Below are 22683 nucleotides of genomic sequence, written 5' to 3'. Positions count from 1 at the left end.
TGAGCTAAGTATGGACAAAAATGTTACACTTGAGAAGAAATGTGCATGGAAATGCATGTGGATATTAGTGCTTTTTTTCCCCCCTTGCCAAATTAATATCCTGCAATTTATAAAATGAGAAATTAGAAGAAAGCTGCTACTAAAATGGAATTCTTCTTAGCTCTTAACCCTAGAGGCAACAAATAGACAATGGGACAGCAATGGATGTTCACTTGCCTTGGCACTAGAGATTCCTTGTCCTACCTGCTTTAAAAAAAAGTCCTTTAATTGAAAATAAAACAAGGTAATGTGGCTGTCAATGAAGCAGTATGCTTAGTGACAGGATGCCTCAAACCTACATCAATTGAGTAAATATACCCTCTTGCTGGCATTACCCCACCTAAGATCAGGAGAGAAGTAGAATAGAATAGAATAGAATAGAATAGAATAGAATAGAATAGAATAGAATAGAATAGAATAGAATAGAATAGAATAGAATAGAATAGAATAGAATAGAATAGAATAGAATAACAGAGTTGGAAGGGACCTTGGAGGTCTTCTAGTACAATCTCCTGCTTAGGCAGGAAACCCTACACCACTTCAGACAAATGGTTATCCAACATCTTAAAAACTTCCAGTGTTGGAGCATTCACAACTTCTGGAGGCAAATTGTTCCACTGATTAATTATTCTAACTGTCAGGAAATTTCTCCTTAGTTCTAAGTTGCTTCTCTCCTTGATGAGTTCCCACCCATTGCTTCTTGTCCTACCCTCAGGTGCTCTGGAGAATAATTTGACTCCCTCTTCTTTGTAGTAGCCCCTGAGATTTTGGAACACTGCTATCATGTCTCCCCTAGTCCTTCTTTTCATTAAACTAAACATACCCAGTTCCTGCAACCGTTCTTCATATGTTTTAGCCTCCAGTCCCCTAATCATCTTTGTTGCTCTTCTCTGCACTCTGTCTAGAGTCTCAACATCTTTTTTACAGCGTGGCGACCAAAACTGAATGCAGTATTTCAAATGTGGCCTTACCAAGGCATTATAAAGTGGTATTAACACTTCACATGATCTTGATTCTATCCCTCTGTTTATGAAGCCTAGAACTGCAATGGCTTTTTTGGCAGCAGCTGCACACAGTTGACTCAGTAACAGCAGATGACAAGAAAGCTAAGCAAGAGAATGATCTTCAACATCCTCTGAACGGGCATATGCCCCATGCTCGCTGACTCAGATGTAGGCAAGCTTTATCACAAGAACAAACATTCTTGAAGGTACACAAAAAGAAAATTGAATTAAAAGATGGAGGAAGGAGAACATTGAGCAGGGAATAACATTAAAGGAGAATATGGTTGAAGGATCTGATCTCCCTTATACTACCTGGAGGACCCTGAATAGGTTGAGAGTTGGAGTGCCTAAATGTAAAACCAGCATGCTCAAGTGATGGCTTTTAATGGGTAACAACTCACTATGTGAATGTAGAGAGACACAGAGCCTGGACCATCTGCTGGTATGTCGGCTACTACCAGAAACATGTACCAATGACTTATTTTTGGCAATGACAAAGCCAAGAAGGTGACTTCATTTGGGTAGTTTAAAGTTTGATTGTCCCTCTGGAACAATCTACCCCCAGAGATACGAGTGATCCCAGACCTCCGGACTTTTCGTCAGGCCCTTAAAACCTACTTTTTTCAGTTAGCCGGGCTGTCCTGATTTTATGGTTGGTTTTAAAATTTGATATTGATTTTAATTGAAATGTTTTAAATTATGGGCCAAATTTTATTTAATTATTTTAAATCTATTTTTTGTGTATGAATGTTTTATATTTGGCTGTTCACCGCCCTGAGTCCGGAAGGAGCAGGGCGGTATAGAAATCTGAAAAATAAATAAAATAAATAAATAAATACAATGAGAATGAGAATGAGAATGAGAATGGGGGGGGGGAAGGAAGGAAGGAAGGAAGGAAAGAAGGAAGGAAGGAAGGAAGGCCCAGAATCACTTGACACTGAGATGTGCATTGTATAAATTTAATTAATTAATAAATAAATATTTCAGGATCCTCTTTCTCTCAAAGGATGCCAGAAATCCTGATGGTACAGTAGAGAGCAATACAAGTTACAAGGTAGTAGAAAAATGACCATATGTACAAATGTGAGTGCTTGGAAATGGGAGGGGATTATATGATTCGCCTTGTTGTGCAAACAAGTCCAGTCTCTTCTGTCTAAAATTAGCAACCACGTCTATTCATGTATCATCAATAATTTGTGCAAAGTTTGTGGAATTCCGGACAGGATTCTCAAACATACATATTGCCTTGTCAATATGATCTGGAACTTCCTTTCTTCCTTGCAGAAGCTCTCTAAGATTATTTGCAGAATATTTTGTTCCGAATATGCCATAAAGAATTATAGAATTATATGTTACTGTACTTTGGTGGTAGTAAATGGAGCTGCGTAGAATTTTCCTGCATAGTTCTGCAATGTTCTTCATACATTTATTGATCCATGGATCAAATCTTAAATACATATCCTGTGCATTGTCCAAGGGTAGGCAAATGTCTTAATTTTATTCCTTTTCAGTTTCTATTTCCAAATATCACACAATTGTTTGTTTTTTTTCTTATTTTCTCATTTTTTGCAAATACTAAAGTCAGATTGTCTATGCAATAAACTTTTTAAATGTTTGCAATATACATCTATATATATTTTGGAGAACATTTCTGAAAGGTTTTTTTTATTTTGCCTAATGTATACGAACTATTTTCTTTGCTACATTTTTAGGAATATATTCATTATTTGATACACTTTTCCATAGTGTTCTTTTTATATTATTGTCAAATAAACTCTGAATTCCAAATAACCCAGTTTCCATTCTTGCACTGATTTGAAAGTATTAAATTAGATAAATCTGCATTCAAATGCAAATGAACATAATCATTCCCACATCCAAAAAAATGAAATTGTTTGGATCAGAACCATTATGTGCAAACTCAGAAAGCTCAAACTGCCCAAGAAGCTGCTGATTCAGTTCTACAGAGGAATTATTGAGTCTGTCATCTGTACCTCCATAACTGTCTGGTTTGGCGTTGCAATCAAACAAGACAGAAAGACTTCAGAGGATAATTAGAACTGCAGAAAAAACAATTGCTACCAACCTGCCTTCCATTGAGGACCTGTATACTGCGCTGTGAAAATATCTACAGACCCCTCACATCCTGGACATAAACTGTTTCAACTCCTACCCTCAAAACGATGCTATAGAGCACTGCACACCAGAACAACTAGACACAAGAACAGTTTTTTCCCCGAACGCCATCATTCTGCTAAACAAATAATTCCCTCAACACTGTCAAATAATTTACTAAGACTGTAAATTACCATTATTCTTCTCTTCCTTACTAGTATCTATCTCTTCCCACTGATTACTATAACTATCACTAAGTGTTGTATCGTTTTATTCTTGATGAATGTATTTTATTCTCCTCATGTACACTGAAAGCATATACACCTAAGACAAATTCCTTGGGTGTCCAATCACACTTGGCCAATAAAGAATAAAGAATGATATTCTAAATAAAGAAAGAATTCTATGTACATGGCCACAGCATGGGTTCCTGAAATGTGATGAAGATACCTCATAGGAGGGTTTATGAGACTCATTTTCTTTAAAAAAAAAAAAAAAAAAAGTAAGGTGTTTTTCGCTGGAGAAATATATCTGTGGCACAAAGATATAAAAGATTAGAATTTATGAGAAATATCCAACTCACCTGATCTATAGGAAGTCAACAACATACTGCTCCACTTTCATATTTTATTCCTCTTACCTGTTTTGTTTTGTTTATTATTACTATTTTTGTAAAGAAGCTACATATAAAAACAGACTACAATTTACTGCCTGCCAAGGCCGTATGAATTCTGCTCCAGAAAACAAAAGAATAGAAAAGAAACAGGCTGTGGTTTAGAACAGAAGCCTAAGAAGAGAAAAATATGGTTTGATATATCAGAGAAAAAAAGCAAAAACCTACCAAAATTTATCATGGGCTTGCACTGCTACAGGAAGATGTATCCCTATTTACCTTAAAAAAAAAAAAAAAGCAGGCCTCCCATTACAAAAGAAAGACTAGTCATTAAAAAAGAAATCTTTGTAAAATATCCAGCCTCCCTACCATGTCAACGTGGGGACAACAGGGGGAAAAATAATAAATATCAATTAAAATTAATTACCCATCAAATACATAATGGAATTTGCTAGTATCTTCCAGACTGAACCACTTTATTGGGAAATGAACTTTTATGAACAACAACTCCAATAAAATGGGTTAGTCTTGACGGCATCACCAGACTTTATGTCTAGCTTGTTGCCGCAGACTAAACATGGATCTTCTCCCCATCTAAACAATATGGTAACCTGTTTGTAGAGCATAAAACATAGAAAAGAACATAGAATAACAAAGTTGGAAGGGACCTTAGAAGTTTTTTAGTCCAACGCCCTACTCGAGCAGAAGACCCTATACCAGCGGTGAAATGCTCCCGGTTCGGACCGGATCGCCCGATCCAGTAGCGATGGCGGGTGGTGGTTCGGAGAACCGGTAGCAAAAATCCCTGCGCCCCCCGCTCCAATGCCCAGCTGAGCCGCACGATCATCAGAGGCTTTTTTTTTTTTTACTTTTAAAAGCATTTTTTCTACAACCTCTTCCGACAAAAAAATGCTTTTAAAAGTAAAAAAAAAAAAAGCCTCTGATGATTGTGTGGCTCGGCTGGGATCCTCAGAGGCTTTTCAAAGCATTTTTTTCTGCAACCTCTTGGCCGAAGAGGTGGTTAAAAAATTGCTTTGAAAAGTCTCTGACGATCCCAGCTGAGTTGCCTAATCGGCAGAGAGGCTTTTCAAAGCATTTTTTTAAAAAGCCTCTCTGATGATCCCAGCTGAGTTGCCTGATCGCCAGAGGCTTTTCAAAGCATTAGAAAAAATGCTTTGAAAAGTTAGAAAAAAAAAGTTGGCCACGTCCACCCAGTCACATTAACCCCCCCCCAATCAAGCCATGCCCACAGAACTAATAGTAACACATTTTACATTTCACCCCTGCCCTATACCCGTGATGGCAAACCTATGGTACCACCATGCCAGAAGTGGGACGCAGAGCCCTTTCTGTGGGCACGTGCGCCATTGCCAGCTGCTCTTCTGGTTTCTGTTGCACAAGGTTTTTACGGGTACCGGAGCACCAGAAAATGGCTTGATAATGGCCAAAACCAGCCCAACAAATGGCCCAAACCAGCCAAAAAACAGGTATGTGTGTGTCGGCCAACTGCTCTTTGGGTTTCCGGTGCTCCAGCGTGTGTGAAGACTAGTTGGCCGGCGTGCATGCGTGTGCCGGAAACCCAAAGACCATCTGGCTGGCACACACACACATGCACATGAATGCACGCAGGTTCTGGTTTGGGCCGAAAAGGTTTGCCATCACTGCCCTATACCATTTCAAATAGTTGTCCAGTCTCTTTTTGGAAGCCTCCAGTGATGGAGTGCCCACAGCTTCTGAAGGCAAGTTATTCCATTGGTTGATTGCTCTCACCGTTAGGAAATTTCTCCTTAGTTCTTGGTTGCTTCTCTCCTTGGTTATTGTTTCCATCTATTGTTTCTTTTGGTGCTTTGGAAAATAGTTTGACCCAGGGGTGAAATCCAAAATTTTTCCCTACTGGTTCTGTGGGCGTGGCTTGGTGGGCGTGGCAGGGGAAGGATATTGCAAAATCTCCATTCCCACCCCACTCCAGGGGAAGGATATTGCAAAATCTCCATTCCTTCTCCACTCTGGAGCCAGCCAGAGGTGGTATTTGCCGGTTCTCTGAACTACTCAAAATTTCTGCTACCGGTTCTCCAGAACCTGTTAGAACCTGCTGGATTTCACCCCTGGTTTGACCCCTCATCTTGGTAGGAGCCCCTCGAATATTGGAACACTGCTATTGTTAGGATATGGTTTGAGCCTAACGAGTTGTCCAGGCAATATATGTGTTCTGTAACTTTAATCTGAATGTGTATTGTATGACTTTAAAGTTTTCCTGCTGATTCATTGTAATGCTGAGTCATGCTGTAATTAGATAATCACTGGTTGTGAACGTATTTAAGAAAGGTACTGTGAAGTATTCAGTTTGTGATATGCTACCATTGTTTGAGGAGTTGCTACCATTGTGCTATCATCGTTGGATGGATCTGCTACCATCGTGGTTTGTGAACCAGAGTGAGTTTGTTATTCTAACCAACTACTGTTTGTGTGGTAAGAAGATATCTGTAACTTCGGACTGATTTAACTGACAAAGACTTGGATTTGTTTAAAGACTATGAGATTGTTTTTCCACTATAAAGTAAACTTTTGATAAACCAGTTTGCATATCTCTTATTCATTGCTCTCAGCAACGTTTCTCTGTGCTCTACACTCTGCTGGTTGGTAACACAACAACAATATCCTTAACAGCTACCATGTCCTTCTTTTCACTAGACTAGACATAACCAATTTCTGTAACCTTTCTTTGTATGTTTTAGCTTCCAGCCCCCTAATCAGTTCATTATAAAATGAACTGACCCTCCATCTGCAAATACCACTCTTTTTTTCCTTTTATATTCAACAATTCTCTCTTACAAACTAAATCTTACGTGTACAGGGATTTCACTTCTTCCTCTTATTAGCACAAGAAAAAAATACAGAATGGGGAATAAGGTGCAAGAAAGAAATCAGTAGAGAGAGAAGGGGGAAAACTTGACCTGTTTGCAGTATAAGAAAGAGTTAAAATTTGCTAGGAAAATAGTTCTTCCCACAGAACTCTTAACCTTCAAGCTATTCTTCAGGTTTTTTTCCAGCAGTGATATTTGCAGCTCTTGACATTTCTTTTATTTTAAACAGCGTCTTCTGTTCTAATCAACTGATGTGAAGCAAAATAGGTAAGATGACAGCCTTAATCATGGCTAACTATTTGCAGGGAAAACTCTCATTTGGAACATACAGTCAATCGTGGCTCGTCCCATTCCCAAGAAACCCAAAATGATGCGATCCAGCTTAGAAAAATGACATGGAAAGGCAGACAGTCTGTTTCTCTCGATATGCTGAAGGAAAAGCAAAAGCAAATGTATGTTTTCTTCTCTGCACTCTAGAAAGAGTGCAGAGAAGAGCAACAAAGATGATTAGAGGACTGGAGGCTAAAACATATGAGGAACAGTTGCAGGAACTGGGTATGTCTAGTTTAATGAAAAGGAGGACTAGGGGAGACATGATAGCAGTGTTCCAATATCTCAGGGGCTGCCACAAAGAAGAGGGAGTCAAGCTATTCTCCAAAGCACCTGAGGGTAGGACAAGAAGCAATGGGTGGAAACTAATCAAGGAGAGAAACAACTTAGAACTAAGGAGAAATTTCCTGACAGTTAGAACAATTAATCAGTGGAACAACTTGCCTCCAGAAGTTGTGAATGCTCCAACGCTGAAAGTTTTTAAGATGTTGGATAACCATTTGTCTGAAGTGGTATAGGATTTCCTGCCTAAGCAGGGGGTTGGACTAGAAGACCTCCAAGGTCCCTTCCAACTCTGTTATTCTATTCTTCTATTCCATTCTTCTTTTTTACCTAAATTGGTTTTTTTCCCCCCTCTTTTTAAAAAGCGAGGTCCTTTAAAATCCGAGGCTGCAGAAAGGAACTGTCTTATCTTTCACTAAGGCTTTAGAAAACAGAGGGAGCTTTACAAGGTTTAAGGGAAAGTAACACAGAAAGCTGGAAAAACATCAAAGCTAGGCTGAGTGTGGCACCAGTCATTTCCTACTGCACTAAAATCCATTAGGTTAGGAGTTGGTGAAGCTCATCAGACATCATTATTACCATTATGTCCTTGAAGATGGAATAAGAGGAGTGATGGACTTTTATTTTCCTGCCCACTGGTGTTTATGGCATAATGGGCCTCCTATCTGCCGACTCATTTGATTGCCTGCTTTAATGCTCTGCTCACAATCTGGCACAAAATATGTTAAATTAATGTATTGTGTAGCATACTTGATTCAAAATTATGATTGCTATCCTTTCAGCAATAATTAATATATATCAAGTCTGGTCTGATGATCTCTCTCTGTTTATGTCAATGAAATCGCTGAAAGAGACGGCACACTAAATTGTACGGTCCCTAGTAACGGCTTCCGTGCTTTCTTATATTGGTTTTTGCTAAGGCAATTTAGCAGGGATTAGTGGATCAGAAGAGGTCTTCTTTTAATTGTCTCCTTTAGGGGATAGAGTCCCACTTCAGCCAATTTTTGTATGAAAACTTGCATGTGGGATCAATAGCAGCTTCTAAAGTATTCTTTGACGATAGGCTCCAATTGAACACATTGTAGATCTGTAAATCCAGATGTTGCTAATACATAACAATAACAAAATAACCCTGCTGGATCAGGTAAAGGCCCACCGAAGCCCAATATTTTGAACCAAAGCCTTTTTATCCTTTGTTGTCCTGTAGCTGACATTTGGAGATGTGCTACCTCTGAACTCGGAGACCACATGTAATCTTTAGGACGAATAGCCTTAATAGACTGGGCCTCTATGAAGCCATCCAATTCATGTTAATACTACTCTAGTAATACCTAGTCTCTCTTTTTTTTTTGTAAGTTTTTTGTTTTTTTGTTTTTTTTACAAATATATCAGTGCATGAACAGTGTGGCACCTGGTTGTCATACATTCTAATACGAATAAAACTAGTAAAATTAATCATAATTATTTCATTCAATCAACTTATTTCTATTAATAATACACATTTACATTAAGTTGCAGTTTATCATTATCCAATTATTCCTTGTTTTCTTGTTATTGCTTTTATTTTATTATATAAAAGTAGATACACTAATATTCCCCCTTCACTTATTTCTATCTCTTATTCTAACTTTTAATAATGTCGCCCTTTATTAAAAAACATTTTCTTCCTATCCTACCTAACGTCTAGTCATGTCACCTACCTAAAAAAAGAAAAGAAAGCAAGAGAAAAAGAAAAGCAAATCAGAACAACAGCAACAGAAAGGAGAAATCATCTATCCATCATCTCTTGCCCGCTTCAATACTTTAATTGCTATGCTTTTTTTGACTTGCCTCCCATATTCCTCTCTTGCAATGGTGGGTTCCTCCCGGTTCGGTCCGGTTCGGCCGAGCCGGTAGTGGTGACGATATGACATCACCAAACTGGTTCTCCCCCCCGCCCTCCCACCCACGTTATTCTTACCTTTTATTTGGTCCCACCCCCAATCTATTGCTGCCTCCTGAGTCCCAGCTGATGACTAGAGGGAAAAAAACTGTTTAAACTCTTGCTGCGGGGCTTCAAAGGGCCGTCCTACAGCTGATCAGTGTTAAAAGCAAACAAATGAGTTGGGTCATAAGTGCTAGGACTGGTCGTAAGTGCGAGGACCTTCCAGAAATGACTCTGACCAGCTAGCCACGCCCACCTAGTCACATGACCTCCAAGCCACACCCACAAAATAAGCCACGCCCACAGAACCGGTAGTAAAAAAATTTAGAACCCACCCCTGCTCTCTTGGATCTTTATCTCTGTCTGCATCTACTTCTTGGTTGTTCAATCTAGATATAACCCTATCACCAAGTCTTGAGATATAATATGACACCCTGGATTTAAACCATTCCATCACCATCTCATATACACAACAAAATATACATTTTGTTTCTCCAAACAAATATAAAAGAGGAATCTACCATTTATTCTATGTGAATGGTCCTTCAAGTAGTATGCAAGGTTTCCAGGGTCATATGTGGTCCTGGAACATCAAGTTGTAGCCTCAAAACCTTAGGATATATCTCTTAAAAAGCTCTCTTTCTCTCTCTCCTCTCCCTCTTTCTCCCTCTCCCCCTCTCTCTCTTTCTCTTAAACATAGAACCATGACTTCCCATAGTCAATCATAATTTTACATGTGATATCCCAAAGGTGCTTTCCATGAGGAAACCATTAAATCATGAAGAAACCATTCCCTGCCAGTCACTTAGAACTGAAGAAACTTCTTCAGTTGAGAAGCGAAACATTTTCAAGGAAAAAGCCAGGAAAATCCATTTGCCTTTTGGAAAAGCACCTTTGGAACATCGATGACCTGGATGATTGAGAATCTCCATAGACTGCAATATTTTCATAAGCCTGTCCATCCTTCTTTGTAAATAGCTGGGTTTTTTCTTTCCCTTATTTGATTTCGAACATTTGTACGTTTAGGGACAGGGGGAATCCAAGAAACAAACCTAGAAGGCCTTGGTTTCTATCACTAACAAGACAAAATTATAACAACAATCAAGAAGCTTCATTTATTCTGCCTTTGATACAGAAAATTGTTAGCTATCAAATAATATCCTGACTGTCAGCATCCAGATTTCATGATACTATTTCTGATTCATGCCCCTAATATACAAAGGGATATAATGACAACATTAAGCATTCCTTTTTCATTTCATGTGTTGAAAAACGAACCGATCTGATGTAATCAGCTATTGGCTTGGTACTAATGTTGTATTTTTATGAGTGGCTTTGTGCAACCTTCAGCTACTTATTTTTCCTAATGTATTCAATAGTTTGAAAATTCTGAATTCCCATTAGTCAGGGAATGGTGTAATGATAGCATGTTCAAACAAAGTTAGTAATTATTACATTGTATTAATCTTTTGAAAACCATAGGAGATTTTCCTTCACGGTTTGCTATATTGGGCCAGGCTTAATTAAAATTAAATTTCCATTAGGACCCTTAAAATATAAAATAGAAATGTTACATCCTCAAATACATTTTACTTCTCTAAATTACCATATTTTTCAGAGTATAAGATGAACTTAAATTTGGGTGCATCTTATACACTGAATGCCCACCCGCTGGCCCCCACCCTTTGGCCTCTGCCTCCCAGCAATTTGCCTCCTTGCAGCAAACAGCAAACAGCCCGTTTCAGCTTCAACACAGCCTGATTAGCACAAGCAGCTGATTGTCTGGGGCTCCATGAAATGTCTCCATATTGCACTTAACAGCATCCTAGTGACAAGTATCCAAAACAATTACTAGACATCTATTGAATAATTAATTTTTTATGGAAATGTTCCATGCCAGTTCAAATAATTTGTATGCCATGGCTGTCAAACCAAAATCTTCTTAATTAAGAACATTCAAAACAATATTCCTAATCAGCAACTTTACTTGTTTCTTTTACCCTGCAATTAGCAGTAAATTGTTGTATGAATCAACATTCCTGGCACCTATGTAAAATGTTATGTGAGCAAAAGCTTTGCAAATTGCCAAGGAAGCCCACACGAATATATGTAAGGAGCTACGTTATATTGACTTGTCTAAAATGGCTGGAAATTTGAATGACCATAAGTGAAATGAAGTGAAGGTTCAGAGGTTTAGTTAGTCTACGAACCACTGTAATCATAAATAGACAGCCTTATTAGGAAGTTACCATTGTGGTGGCAATGAAAAGTCAGATCTGTAATAATATAGAGGGACATGGTTACCCATTTTTTTCCTGCCCTGATGTGATGGGAACACAACTCTGAACATTTATCAATCACACAAACACATGATTCAGCCATATAGACTGTCGCAATTCAGTACACTTGCTTTTTGGGTGTGTTATGTTCTGTTATACTTTGTTTATTGAAACATTTAAAGGAATAGAGTAAATAGCTGTATAAAAGGAAAACAAGGCAAAAAGGGACACAGCTGATAACAAGAAGATACCAGTAAATAAGCAATGAAAAATTGTCATATAATTTAAAATCCTCTATTTCAGGGGTGTCACACTTGATTTCATTGAGGGTCACATCAGGGTTACGTTTGACCTTGGGGGCGGGCTGGGGGAAATGGGTGTGGTGGTCGTGGACAGCTCGACATCACTTGTGTTGGGGGCGCCAGTGGCAGCCTGAGCACTCTGCCAGCAAAAAACGGGTTCCCAAGCTCAGTTTTCAACTGTGATGGCCTCCTGCAACCCCTTGCCAGCAAAAACGGTGCTCGGGTGGGCTGCATGTGGCGTTTCTAAGCTCTATTTTCACTGGCAGAGGCACCGCGGGTCAGTCCGTCACTGTTTTCCAGTGAGTCAGATCTAAGCACCCCGAGGGCCAGATTCGGCCCCCCAGCCTTGAGTTTGACACCCTTGCTTTATTTCATTAATACATATGCATAGAAATGTACAGAACTAAGTTCATTATGTTACTTTTAAGAAACTCAAAATGTCTTACAATGCTTAAAAATCATAAACACGATATTGATATTGATAGCATGACTATATGTCAACGTTGCAAAATTAGATGTAGATATAGATTGTAAATAGAAAAATGGAATGAAAAAAATGAAAAAATGAAAATGAGCCTGGTGGCGCAGCAGACTAATAGCCTGTTATTAACATTCAGCTGCCTGCAATTACTGCAAGTTCGAATCTCCCCAGGCTCAAGGTTGACTCAGCCTTCCATCCTTTCTAAGGTAGGTAAATTGAGGACCCAGTTTGTGGGGGCAATAAGCTGACTTTGTATAAATATACAAAAGGATGAAGGCTATTGCTTAACGCATTGTAAGCCGCCCTGAGTCTCCGGAGAAGGGCGGCATATAAATCAAATTAAAAAAAAAAATAAAAAAAAAAAGAAAGAAAAGAAAAATCAGTCAAAGCAGGGGTGAAATCCAATTGTTTCCCTACTGATTCTGTGGGCATGGCTTGGTGGGCATGGCAAGGGAAGGATATTGCAAAATCCCCATTCCCACCCCACTCTGGGGGCAGCCAGAGGTAGTATTTGCCAGTTCTCCGAACTACTCAAAATTTCTGCTACCGGTTCTCCAGAACCTGTTAGAACCTGCTGGATTTCACCCCTGAGTAAAAGCAATATATTGTAAACTATGTTGGTAAAATCCTTTTAAGGATATTGCTAAGTTGGACTTTGCCTGTTGGCTTTAAGTGAATATGCTGTAGTTAAGCTCTGAAGGTAAAGGTTTTCCTGTTATGGCATGTCCCACTCTAGATCATGGTGCTTATTATCCCCATTTCTTGGCCAAGGGAGCTAGCATTGTCTGAAGACATTTTCCATGGTAATGTGGCCAGCATGACTACATTCCAAAGGCACACTGAATGCTGTTACCTTCCCACCAAAGTATATCTATTAATCTACTAACATTTGTATAACTGCTAGGTTATGTGGTGCTCGGGTCTTGAAATAGACTGTCAGCTTTCCAGCAGACAAGCTCAGTGTCTTTAACCACTGAGCCATTGCCCACCCCCCCAGTTAAGCTCTGAACCAGTTAAAATCATCTCCATGCCCATTTCAGCCATGAAGTCAGTCAACCCATACTCTTAACTTTTAAGGGGGACTCCTGTGCCAATTTACTTGAGGTCTTCCCAAAGTTAAAACTCTGGCCTCATCTAAGGGGCACTGAGATGAAATGGGAGTGAAGAAAAGGTAGAAAAATGTAAAAATCAGACAGATCAGACAGAAATAACCAATGACAATCGAAAGGGAAGAATTTGGCTTTAGTCATATTTACCATTGAGGCTGCTCCTGTCAATCAAATTCGTGTCAACGGGCCAATAGGCTCCATCTCCATGACGACCTGAGGGAAAAAAACAAACAAACATCAGAACTGAATAGCCAGCTGAGTCCAGAGCTTGAAAGGGGGTCAGTGGGATGTTTAAGAGAGTCAACATTGTTAGAGAAGGCAATATTTGTAGGTCAATGTGAAAACAGACTTTCTAAAGTAAAATTTTGGAGGGCTTTGACTCCAGATTTCCTTTACTATCCAGGGTTGCTAGTTTAAAGTGACAAAATAGGTGAAGAATGTGGTTCCCATCAGAAAATTTGCTCTCAAAAGATGAGAGATCTGATAGAAGAGCTGGGCATACTTCCCATGACCAACACATGTGATTGGCACTCCTTTTACAATGATTCAAATTCTCTCATAACTGTTCTGTCCCCGTCTCACACACGCACCCCCACAGACAGTCAATAGTGAAATAAACCAGCTGACAAAGGTTTCTCTAAGAGCAGAATTGGCAGCAACCCAGTGGCTGGCTGCCAAGAGTCTTTTACTTACGAAGGGAGTGTTTTTTCAAAGCCAACACACAAAAAATAAGAGAATACTGAAAAAGTCCAGCAATGCAGAGAGGTTTGTTCAATATCAGTTTTTGCTCGTCACAGAGCTTGAACAGCCACCACACCCCCTTTTATACCCTGTGGGGTGTGGTCCAGTGACTCAGCTTAATCCCTGGCATGCCTCTTCCTCTGCTGCGCGCGCTTATCTCTGCGACGCTGTCGAGGGTCCAGCCAAGACTCATCATCATCATCATTACTGTCCACCTGCGGCTGCGTGGAAGTGCTTGGCCCTGGGCCTATCTCTTGACCTTCGGAGGACACCGGAGGCATTGCCAGAGAGGAGGGTCCTCCTCTCCTTCACTCTCGGAGTCCTCTCCTGCTGATAACACAGGCTCGGTGATCGGAGCCACAACACTAACTTCAGTTTTTACATTTCTTTTCTAGTCCAGGTAACTGTATTATTCTATCAAGGGCCAGCCTCTTTCCCATAGCACGTAGATGCTTAACTTTTGGTACACATGGAAGTGGGTTGTGTAGAAATATAAAAGTCTCTCCTGCACTTGGACTACAACCAACACGGATGACTGAAATAATAATAATGGTAATGGTAATGGTAATGGTAATGATAATGATAATAATAATAATATTTTGGGAACATAAAGTGGAAAAAGTTATAGAAAATTAAGGTGAAGATCTTGTGGGACTCGAATAAGATGAAGATCTTGTGGGACTTTTGAATACAGACAGATCGTCACTTGGAACAAAACACCCCAGATATCATAGTTGTCGAAAACCGAAACGTACAATTTATTGATATTGCGGTACCAGGAGATGCCAGAGTCGAAGAAAAAGAACTGGAAAAAAATCATGAAATATCGCGACCTGGCCATCGAAACTACACAGCTATGGATGAATCATGTTCAGTGATACCCATTGTCATCAGGACACTTGGTACCATGTCCAAGAATTTTATAAGATACATCAGCGAATTGCAGCTTCCTGCAATAACACCAGCAGAACTGCAAAAAACTGCGCTACTTGGAATATTGTACATCTTAAGAAGGTACTTGGTTGATACCTAGGATGCTGGCAGCAACCCGTATCAACTATTAGCACCAGTCAATGGTATTTGTGATGCATTTTTGAATGTTCAGTTGACTGAGTTTCATGTTTAATGAACAAAGTAAATAATAATAATAACTTTATTGTTATTGTTCGTGTATACACAGTATACCCATACAACAAAATTCACTTAACACCCAAAGACCAGGCCCAACACACATAACAATCCCCAAACACCCACCCCCCACCACAAATTCCCCGTTCCTAAACCACCCAAACATCCACACAACAGACCAAGTAATGCTGTCTAACAGCTCACTGATGGTGGCCCTTTAGTTCATTGTTGAGTGCAGTTATAGCTCTGGGATAAAAACTATTCAGAAAACGTGTGGTCTGAGTTTTAATTGTTCTGTATTTTCTGCCAGAAGGCAACAGTCCAAAAAGATTATAAGCAGGATGGGAAGAGTCTCTGAGAATGTTCTGCAACTTCCTCAAATAGCGAGATTTGAAGATGTCGTCCAGGGCTGGTAGCTGGAGCCCGATGATATTCTGGGCAGTTTTAATGATTATCTGTAGAGCTTTACTTGTCCGCTACAGAACTGTTCCTCTCAGAAAAGTTCCTCTCATGTAGAAACTTTCAGCTGTAATTGCTAATGGATATTTGGTGTCACTGTTGGTTTTTTTAACCTTGTTAGCAAAGGGGAGATGCAAGATATTCAAGAGTTCTTTTTGATTGGAGCAATATATAAGCCCTTGTAGATAGATAGATGAAGAGATAAATGAATGAATATTTCAAGTGTGGTAAAATGATACAAAATGACTTGATTTCTTATAATTGCAGAATTTGAAAAGCTTTCACCATCATGCTAAACACTTTCTCACCTATCTCTGAATATCCATAATAACTTTAGACTCAGCAGTGCACCCAAACAGGCTTGTTAGTTTCAATGGTTTAGCAAAAAAGAAAAAATCTAATAAATGTGATTAAAGATATACACATTTTTGATGGGTTATTTTAGCATGTAGATGGTACTGAAAAAGAACCAACTTTTAGTCTTGTCATCTTATGCTTTACCTCCAGCATAAAAATGCCTTTGCTTGTCTCTTGAGAATGGACGTTAACAGATACCAGCCATGTCCTGAACTACAGAGGAATAAAAATCTAATCTGTTGTTGTGGGAAAAATGCCCACTAACTTCTATAACTGTCTGGTTTGGTACAGCAAGCAAACGGGATGGGTACAGACTTCAACGGATAGTTAGGACTGCAGGAAAAAACACTTGAAACCATCCTGTCTTCCATTGAGGACCTTCACAAGTCAGAAAGAGCCTCAGTGGCGCAGTGGTTAGAGTGCAGTACTGCACACTGCTTCTGCTGACTGCCGGCTGCCTGCAATTGGCAGATCAAATCCCACCAGGCTCATAGTTGACTCGTCCTTCCATTCTTCTGAGGTGAGTAAAATGAGGACCCAGATTGTTGGGGGACAATAGGCTGACTCTGTAAACTGCTTAGAGGGGGCTGTAAAGCACTGTAAAGCGGTATATAAAAAAAGAGGGCTAAGAAAATATCTACAGACCCCTCACATCCTGGAAATAAACTGTTTTAACTCCTCCCCTTAGGATGCTGCTTTAGGGCATTTCATGCCCAAACAACTAGAGAAACAAAAGATTTTTTCCCTTGTGCCAACACTCTGCTGAACACCTAATTCCCACAACACTGTCTTATGTCTAAGGATATTTACCCATGTAGTAGGGCTGGGTTACTATTATCCTTCTCACCTTTCCTACTACTTCTCCTACTGGTAATTTATGATGGTATTACTTTGGTGTTTGTATATGCACTGAGAGCTTGTGCATCAGAGACAAATTCCTTGTGTGCCCAATCAAATGTGGCCAAGAAAGAACTATTCTATGCCATGGTGGCACACTGGTTAAAATGCAGTACTGCAAGCTACTTTTGCTGATTGCCGGTTGCCTGCAATTTGGCAGTTCAAATCTCACCAGGCTCAAAGGTTGACTCAGCCTTCCATTCTTCTGCGGTGAGTAAAATGAGGACCCAGATTGTTGGGGGCAATAGGCTGACTATGTAAACCGCTTAGGGAGGGCTGTAAAGCACTGTAAAGTGATATATAAGTCTAAGTGCTATTGCTATTGCTATTGCTATTGCTATCCTATCCTATCCTATCCTATCCTATCCTATCCTATCCTATTTTCTATTTTCTATTTTCTATTTTCTATTCTATTCTATTCTATTCTATTCTATTCTATTCTATTCTATTCTATTCTATTCTATTCTATTCCATTCCATTCCATTCCATTCCATTCCATTCCATTCCATTCCATTCCATTCCAAGAAACCAAAGCATTTGGTGATATTGCAACAAAATATAGTTTGTTGGCATGCAAAAAAGCTACAGTGATCACTGGGCTCCTGGCCAGAGAAGTTCTAAAGAGCTAGGAAGCCTACAAAATTAAGATTAAGATTTCAAGATGATGCAAAGCATTACAAAGATACAGTAATATAAATTAATATACAACTTTCACACTAGGAATGCTACTTCAGAAGAGGGTGGGGAACCTTATTGTGGAGACTCTCCTGGTGCTTCAAATGTTCTGCATTTCCAACGAGGGTTCTTTCTCTGCCGTCTCTTTCTGATGTTAAAACTAGCTAATATAAACATTTATTCTTTATCATGCTCCTAAAATGACCCTTTTCATACCCTCTAGGAAAAGCACCAGCCTGCTTTATGCTATCAGTCTGCTTTTCACTCCAGGGTCATCTTCTCCCATCCTTTCATTTTTGCCAGCTTATTCAAAGTATTTCATAATAGTCATTTTTTTCCTTAATAAAAGAATCAAACAAACACACCAAAAGGTTTCCAAATTACTTCTTTTAACGTCCACATTATCTTCCCTACCGTCTCTAGCACAGTGGGGTTCATTCATGCTTGCTCCAATAATTGGGGCTAGAAAAGCCAGATAAAAGAGTGAAGCCACAATATATCGTTCACAACAGATGCCAGGTCCTAAATGATTATACAAAACTATGGAACTCTCATAATAAAAGGCCACGGGGCAATCCTGTACCATGCTGATATTATCCTGAAAATTCATGAAACAAATCCATCAATCGCTTATAACTTCTTGAAGAACCTGTCATGCACTTGAGAAAGAAGATGCTAAATTGAGGAGTTGATTATTTTTTTTTTTTCATTAGACGAAGTGCTTCCAGCTTCAGTATACCTGAAATTATTTCTCTTAAATACTTTTTTCCTGTCAATGTATGAAGTGCTCTGGCATGAAAGGCACAATTAGGAATGCAAAGTCGTTATCATCATAGGAGCTTTCAGCATAATCAACTTCTCAGTCAAGTTAATTGCAGAGTCATTGGCATTTGATCCTCAGTAAAGTTGCACAATATTGAGTCATAATCATTAGGACTGGAGAGCAAACAGACCATTTTCATAGTCACAAACCCAATGTGTCTCTCACCCTTTATTTTCTTTTTTGTTTTGTGCATGCAGGCTAAAATAATATTTCACTTAGTACCTCTATCCCTTGCAAAGCTTCAAGACTATTTTATGTATGAACAATCTATTGCCCTGAGGCATAGGGCAAATATTATCCCATTTCTAGATTACTTTGACTGACTATAATTTTTTGCTTTGAATTCAGCATGGATGAAATTGCCTCTTTAGTTTCCAAACCAGAAATCTCAAGGAATAATAGTTCGTTTTAACTTGCATTTAAGTTGCATTTAACTTCTATTTTTAAAAAAACAGAAGAAATGAATAAATACATGTTTTCTTTCCATTCTTTTTAAACTACCTATACTTATTAGAAGCAGTGACCGGATTGTAAGGACTTTTAAAAAAAAGGAAATTATCAAGTCAGCATAAATTTGTCAACAGAAGACTTGACAGATAAACCTCCTCATTTTTATCCTTTAAAGGGGAAAATTTCCAAGTAGATTGTGGGGATTTTGCCAACATAATGTAGACAGAAATAAAATCCAGAACAATCTCGCTAGGTAAAAAAAAAAATGGATTGGACATAACTGAATAATTAATAAATTCAATAATTCAATCTATATATAAATAAATGCATTATATGCAATAGTGCAACTTGACTTGTTACTGTCAATCCATGATTTGATTTTTCTTAGAGGACTAGTTATGTATAATTGTATGTATGTATAAATGTATGTATAACTGGGTTTAGTTACTTCTGCAACCCAGCTAGATTGTGTTATTTAATCCAAATGTATGACTGGATCTGTTTAGAGCTGATTGAATTAAGTGACTCTTTCTTAGTGTTCTCACACACATTAGTTCCCCATATAACCACTTATGTCATTGTGGGGACAGGTCCTTTAAGAAAACTTCAGCCAAATTGCAATAGATTCAATCAAGAGCAATAAGGATGATCACATAATAATTAAGATCTTGGAAGAAAGATTAAATGATATGTGTGTCTTGAGAAAAGAAGACAGAAGGGGATTGGGGATCAGATTCTGAAAAGGAAGTCATCTAGATGGTGAAAATATCACCATTTAGTTCAACTACTCCAATGAGTTCTTCTTAGGGTTGCCCTTGAAGACTAGTAGGCAACTACAATTGGCCCAAAATGCAGAGGACCATATACTGTCTGGCTCCTGACATTGGGAGCATGTAACATCAGCTTCGTGGACCTGCATTTGGTTGCCAATTGGTTGATGCTACAGTTTACAGTCTGCAGATATCATCTTTTTCAAGGCATAGGAAATGAAAAAAGACATACATCTGCTGAGTATTGTTATTAGATAGTCAGCCCAAAAAGACCAGGTCTACACATGAAAGTATGATTAAACTGGTTTATTGCTAAGCAGCCTATGCACAGGAATCTTCTCAACTAATAGCTAGCACCTGTTGGAGTTAGATAAGGGTCAACCAAACCTTGGGATGGAGGGTTGGACTTAGTCCACTTGTGGCTATGTAGAGATTCTGGGCTAATCCCTCTTTTGCTTCCACCCTCAGGTTTTGCCACTCCTTCCCCTATAGTTACTTGCTACTGGATAAGAGGCTGAAAAATAACTATTCCCAACCTATCTTATATTGGTGGAATTAAGAAACTGATAGGTATCACCATACTTCCTTTTTTAAAAAATAGGAAATATAAATCATTCCTGCCTCTAATCAGTCATTGGTATATAATGCAGCAGAAGATGCAGGAATCTGCAGTAAGCAAGACACGAGAGGTGTCAGAGCAGAGGTGGGTTTCAGCAGGTTCTGACCAGTTCTGGAGAACTGGTAGCGGAAATTTTGAGTTCAGAGAACTGGTAAATACCACCTCTGACTGGCCCTGCCCCCATCTATTCTCTGCCTCCCAAGTCCCAGTTGATTGGGAGGAAATGGGGATTTTGCAGTAACCTTCCCCTTGAGTGGAGTGGGAATGGAGATTTTACAGTATCCTTCCCCTGCCACACCCACCAAGCCATGCCACGCCCACCAAGCCATGCCACGCCCACTAAGCCACGCCCACAGAACCGGTAATAAAAATTTTTGAAACCCACCACTGTATATAATGACTGGCTGACAAATGACGTTACTTGTTTGGTAGAACTAGATTTCCAAAACCTAAATCATGCAATATCTTTCAATCTCCATATCAACCATATTTCCATGGTTAAGATTTTAGCAAGCCTAAAATTAATGACCGATATTCTGAACATACAATGTATTTGAGGATCACCCAGAGGCAGTGGTGGGATTAAGCCAGTTCGCACCACTTCGGGAGAACCGGTTGTTAACTTTCCGAGCAGTTTGGCAAACTGGTTGTTGGAAGAAATCATTAGGGCAGAGGACCGGTTGTTAAATTACTTGAATCCCACCACTGCCCAGAAGTGGTATTCAGCCGGTTCGGATCGGTTTGGGCGAATCGGTAGTGGAAATCGCCCACCTATCCACCCGCTCTGGCTCTATGCTGTCCTATTTAGGCATGTTTTTGAGGCTGGGCGCATCCGCGGAAAGCACACACGCAAGCAAAGCACATGAGCGGAAGGCCAAGCACATGCGCAGAGGTGGTGCGCGCGCTCACATTTTTGGTGGTGGGCAAACTGGTAGGTAAGTTATGTGAATCCCATTTCTGGGATCACCCAACCTTGATTGATCACAATAAATACTTTAGAATGCTGAACTAAAGAGGACCAACAATAAGGATTTTCATATATATATAGAGAGAGAGAAAATACATAGAAATCATATTTTGTAGCAGGGATTGTAACAATCATCATGTCTTGCTAATGGTAGTTGTTTTTACTAGTTTTGATTTACTAAACTATCATCTACCTGTCTATCTCTCATCTATCTACTTACTTCTCCCAGAAAGTGAAGACAGGTAATTATTTTAAAACTTGGCCATGTTTCTGAAAAGGGACAGGTATTATGATGATTAATTCTAAAAATACTAATCATGATGAATGTTTATTCCTTTCCCACAAAAGAGTACATAATCCTAATAGCTGCTAAATTCCTGAATCTTCTGGCTTTTTCAGGTTCTGTTTTTTAAAAAAAAAAAAAAAACCCAAAGCAAAACAATAAGAATGATGGCCAATTATATTCTATTATCTCCAGAGCCTGCTGTGTATTCCAACTGCAGGGACTCTTTCAAATTCCTAAGCTCTGAACATATTACCCTTTTCATCCACTTTATAAAAATCAGGAGTTGGGGGGAGGTTGGAACTTTTTGGGTGAGGAGACAAATAAGCCTTTTTTTTTTTTTTTTGAAAGAAAAAATATTTCTCACTCCCTCTCTTCCATCTTTCTGCTTAATGCAGATATCCCCAAATCAGAAGAAAATGTGCTGCTTTCTTTAAAAACAGCTTTGAAATCCATCGGAATCCCTCTGCATTGTCCTACGCTGTCTTCCATTTGACAATCTTCCTACACACACACACACACAAACACACAAGCGGAGCAAAGGAAACATCAGGAACGAAAGTTTCGCTTTGTTTGTTCTGATCTGCTTTTGTTTTGTGTGGGGTTTCTTTTTTTTTTTTTTCGGTGGCAAAGAGGCCTCCAGCATAGAGCAAAGCATCTGGGCAAATGCCGGAATTAGAAAATAGAAGTAATTTGCAAAAGATGCCACCACCAGCTGAGTGGAAGCATTGTGACAAGACAGAGTAGACATTTTCTGGTTTGCAGCCAAGCAACGTTGAGCGGTGACAGTTCTGTGCTTCGTGTAACCAAGCGGCAACGCGCTTGCTATAATCCAAGGAAGACAAAGGATGAATTGTCCTGTTTCGTTACAAAAGCAAATAGAAATAAAATAATAATAATAACTAAAGGGGGAGTGGGTAGAAAACCCTTCAGCTTCTGTTTCTCTGTTCACTCAGACAATCAGCAGAGACTTTATTAATGAGATTCGATGTAGTCAACAACCAGGGTCTAGTGCCTTGTCAGATGCACCACGCCAATTCTTGTTCAGAAATAATTGAGCAATTGGAACGGAGTCCTTTGTTTAAGGGTTACGATGGAAGATTGCCCCTAATAACTGTTCGATGAAACTTTTGAGAGGAGGGTTGGCAGCTACATTCAAAGCGCTGGTGGAT

The 22683-nt window shown here is 39.2% G+C and overlaps 1 protein-coding gene across 1 annotated transcript in view; it reads right to left on the bottom strand.

The window, feature by feature from the left end:
• DCC (DCC netrin 1 receptor) overlaps positions 1–22683 on the bottom strand; it is a 1302851-nt gene that overhangs the window by 83788 nt on the left and 1196380 nt on the right. The window contains exon 22 of the mRNA XM_034401555.3: positions 13490–13555. Within this exon, the coding sequence (XP_034257446.1) occupies positions 13490–13555 (66 nt within the window). The remainder of the gene's footprint in view (positions 1–13489; positions 13556–22683) is intronic.

Source organism: Pantherophis guttatus, chromosome 2 (assembly GCF_059756535.1).
Source record: "Pantherophis guttatus breed Tessera chromosome 2, ASM5975653v1, whole genome shotgun sequence".
Lineage (NCBI taxonomy): Eukaryota > Metazoa > Chordata > Lepidosauria > Squamata > Colubridae > Pantherophis > Pantherophis guttatus.
Note: the sequence above shows the minus strand (reverse complement) of the source record. Positions and strands in the feature narration are given on the sequence as shown.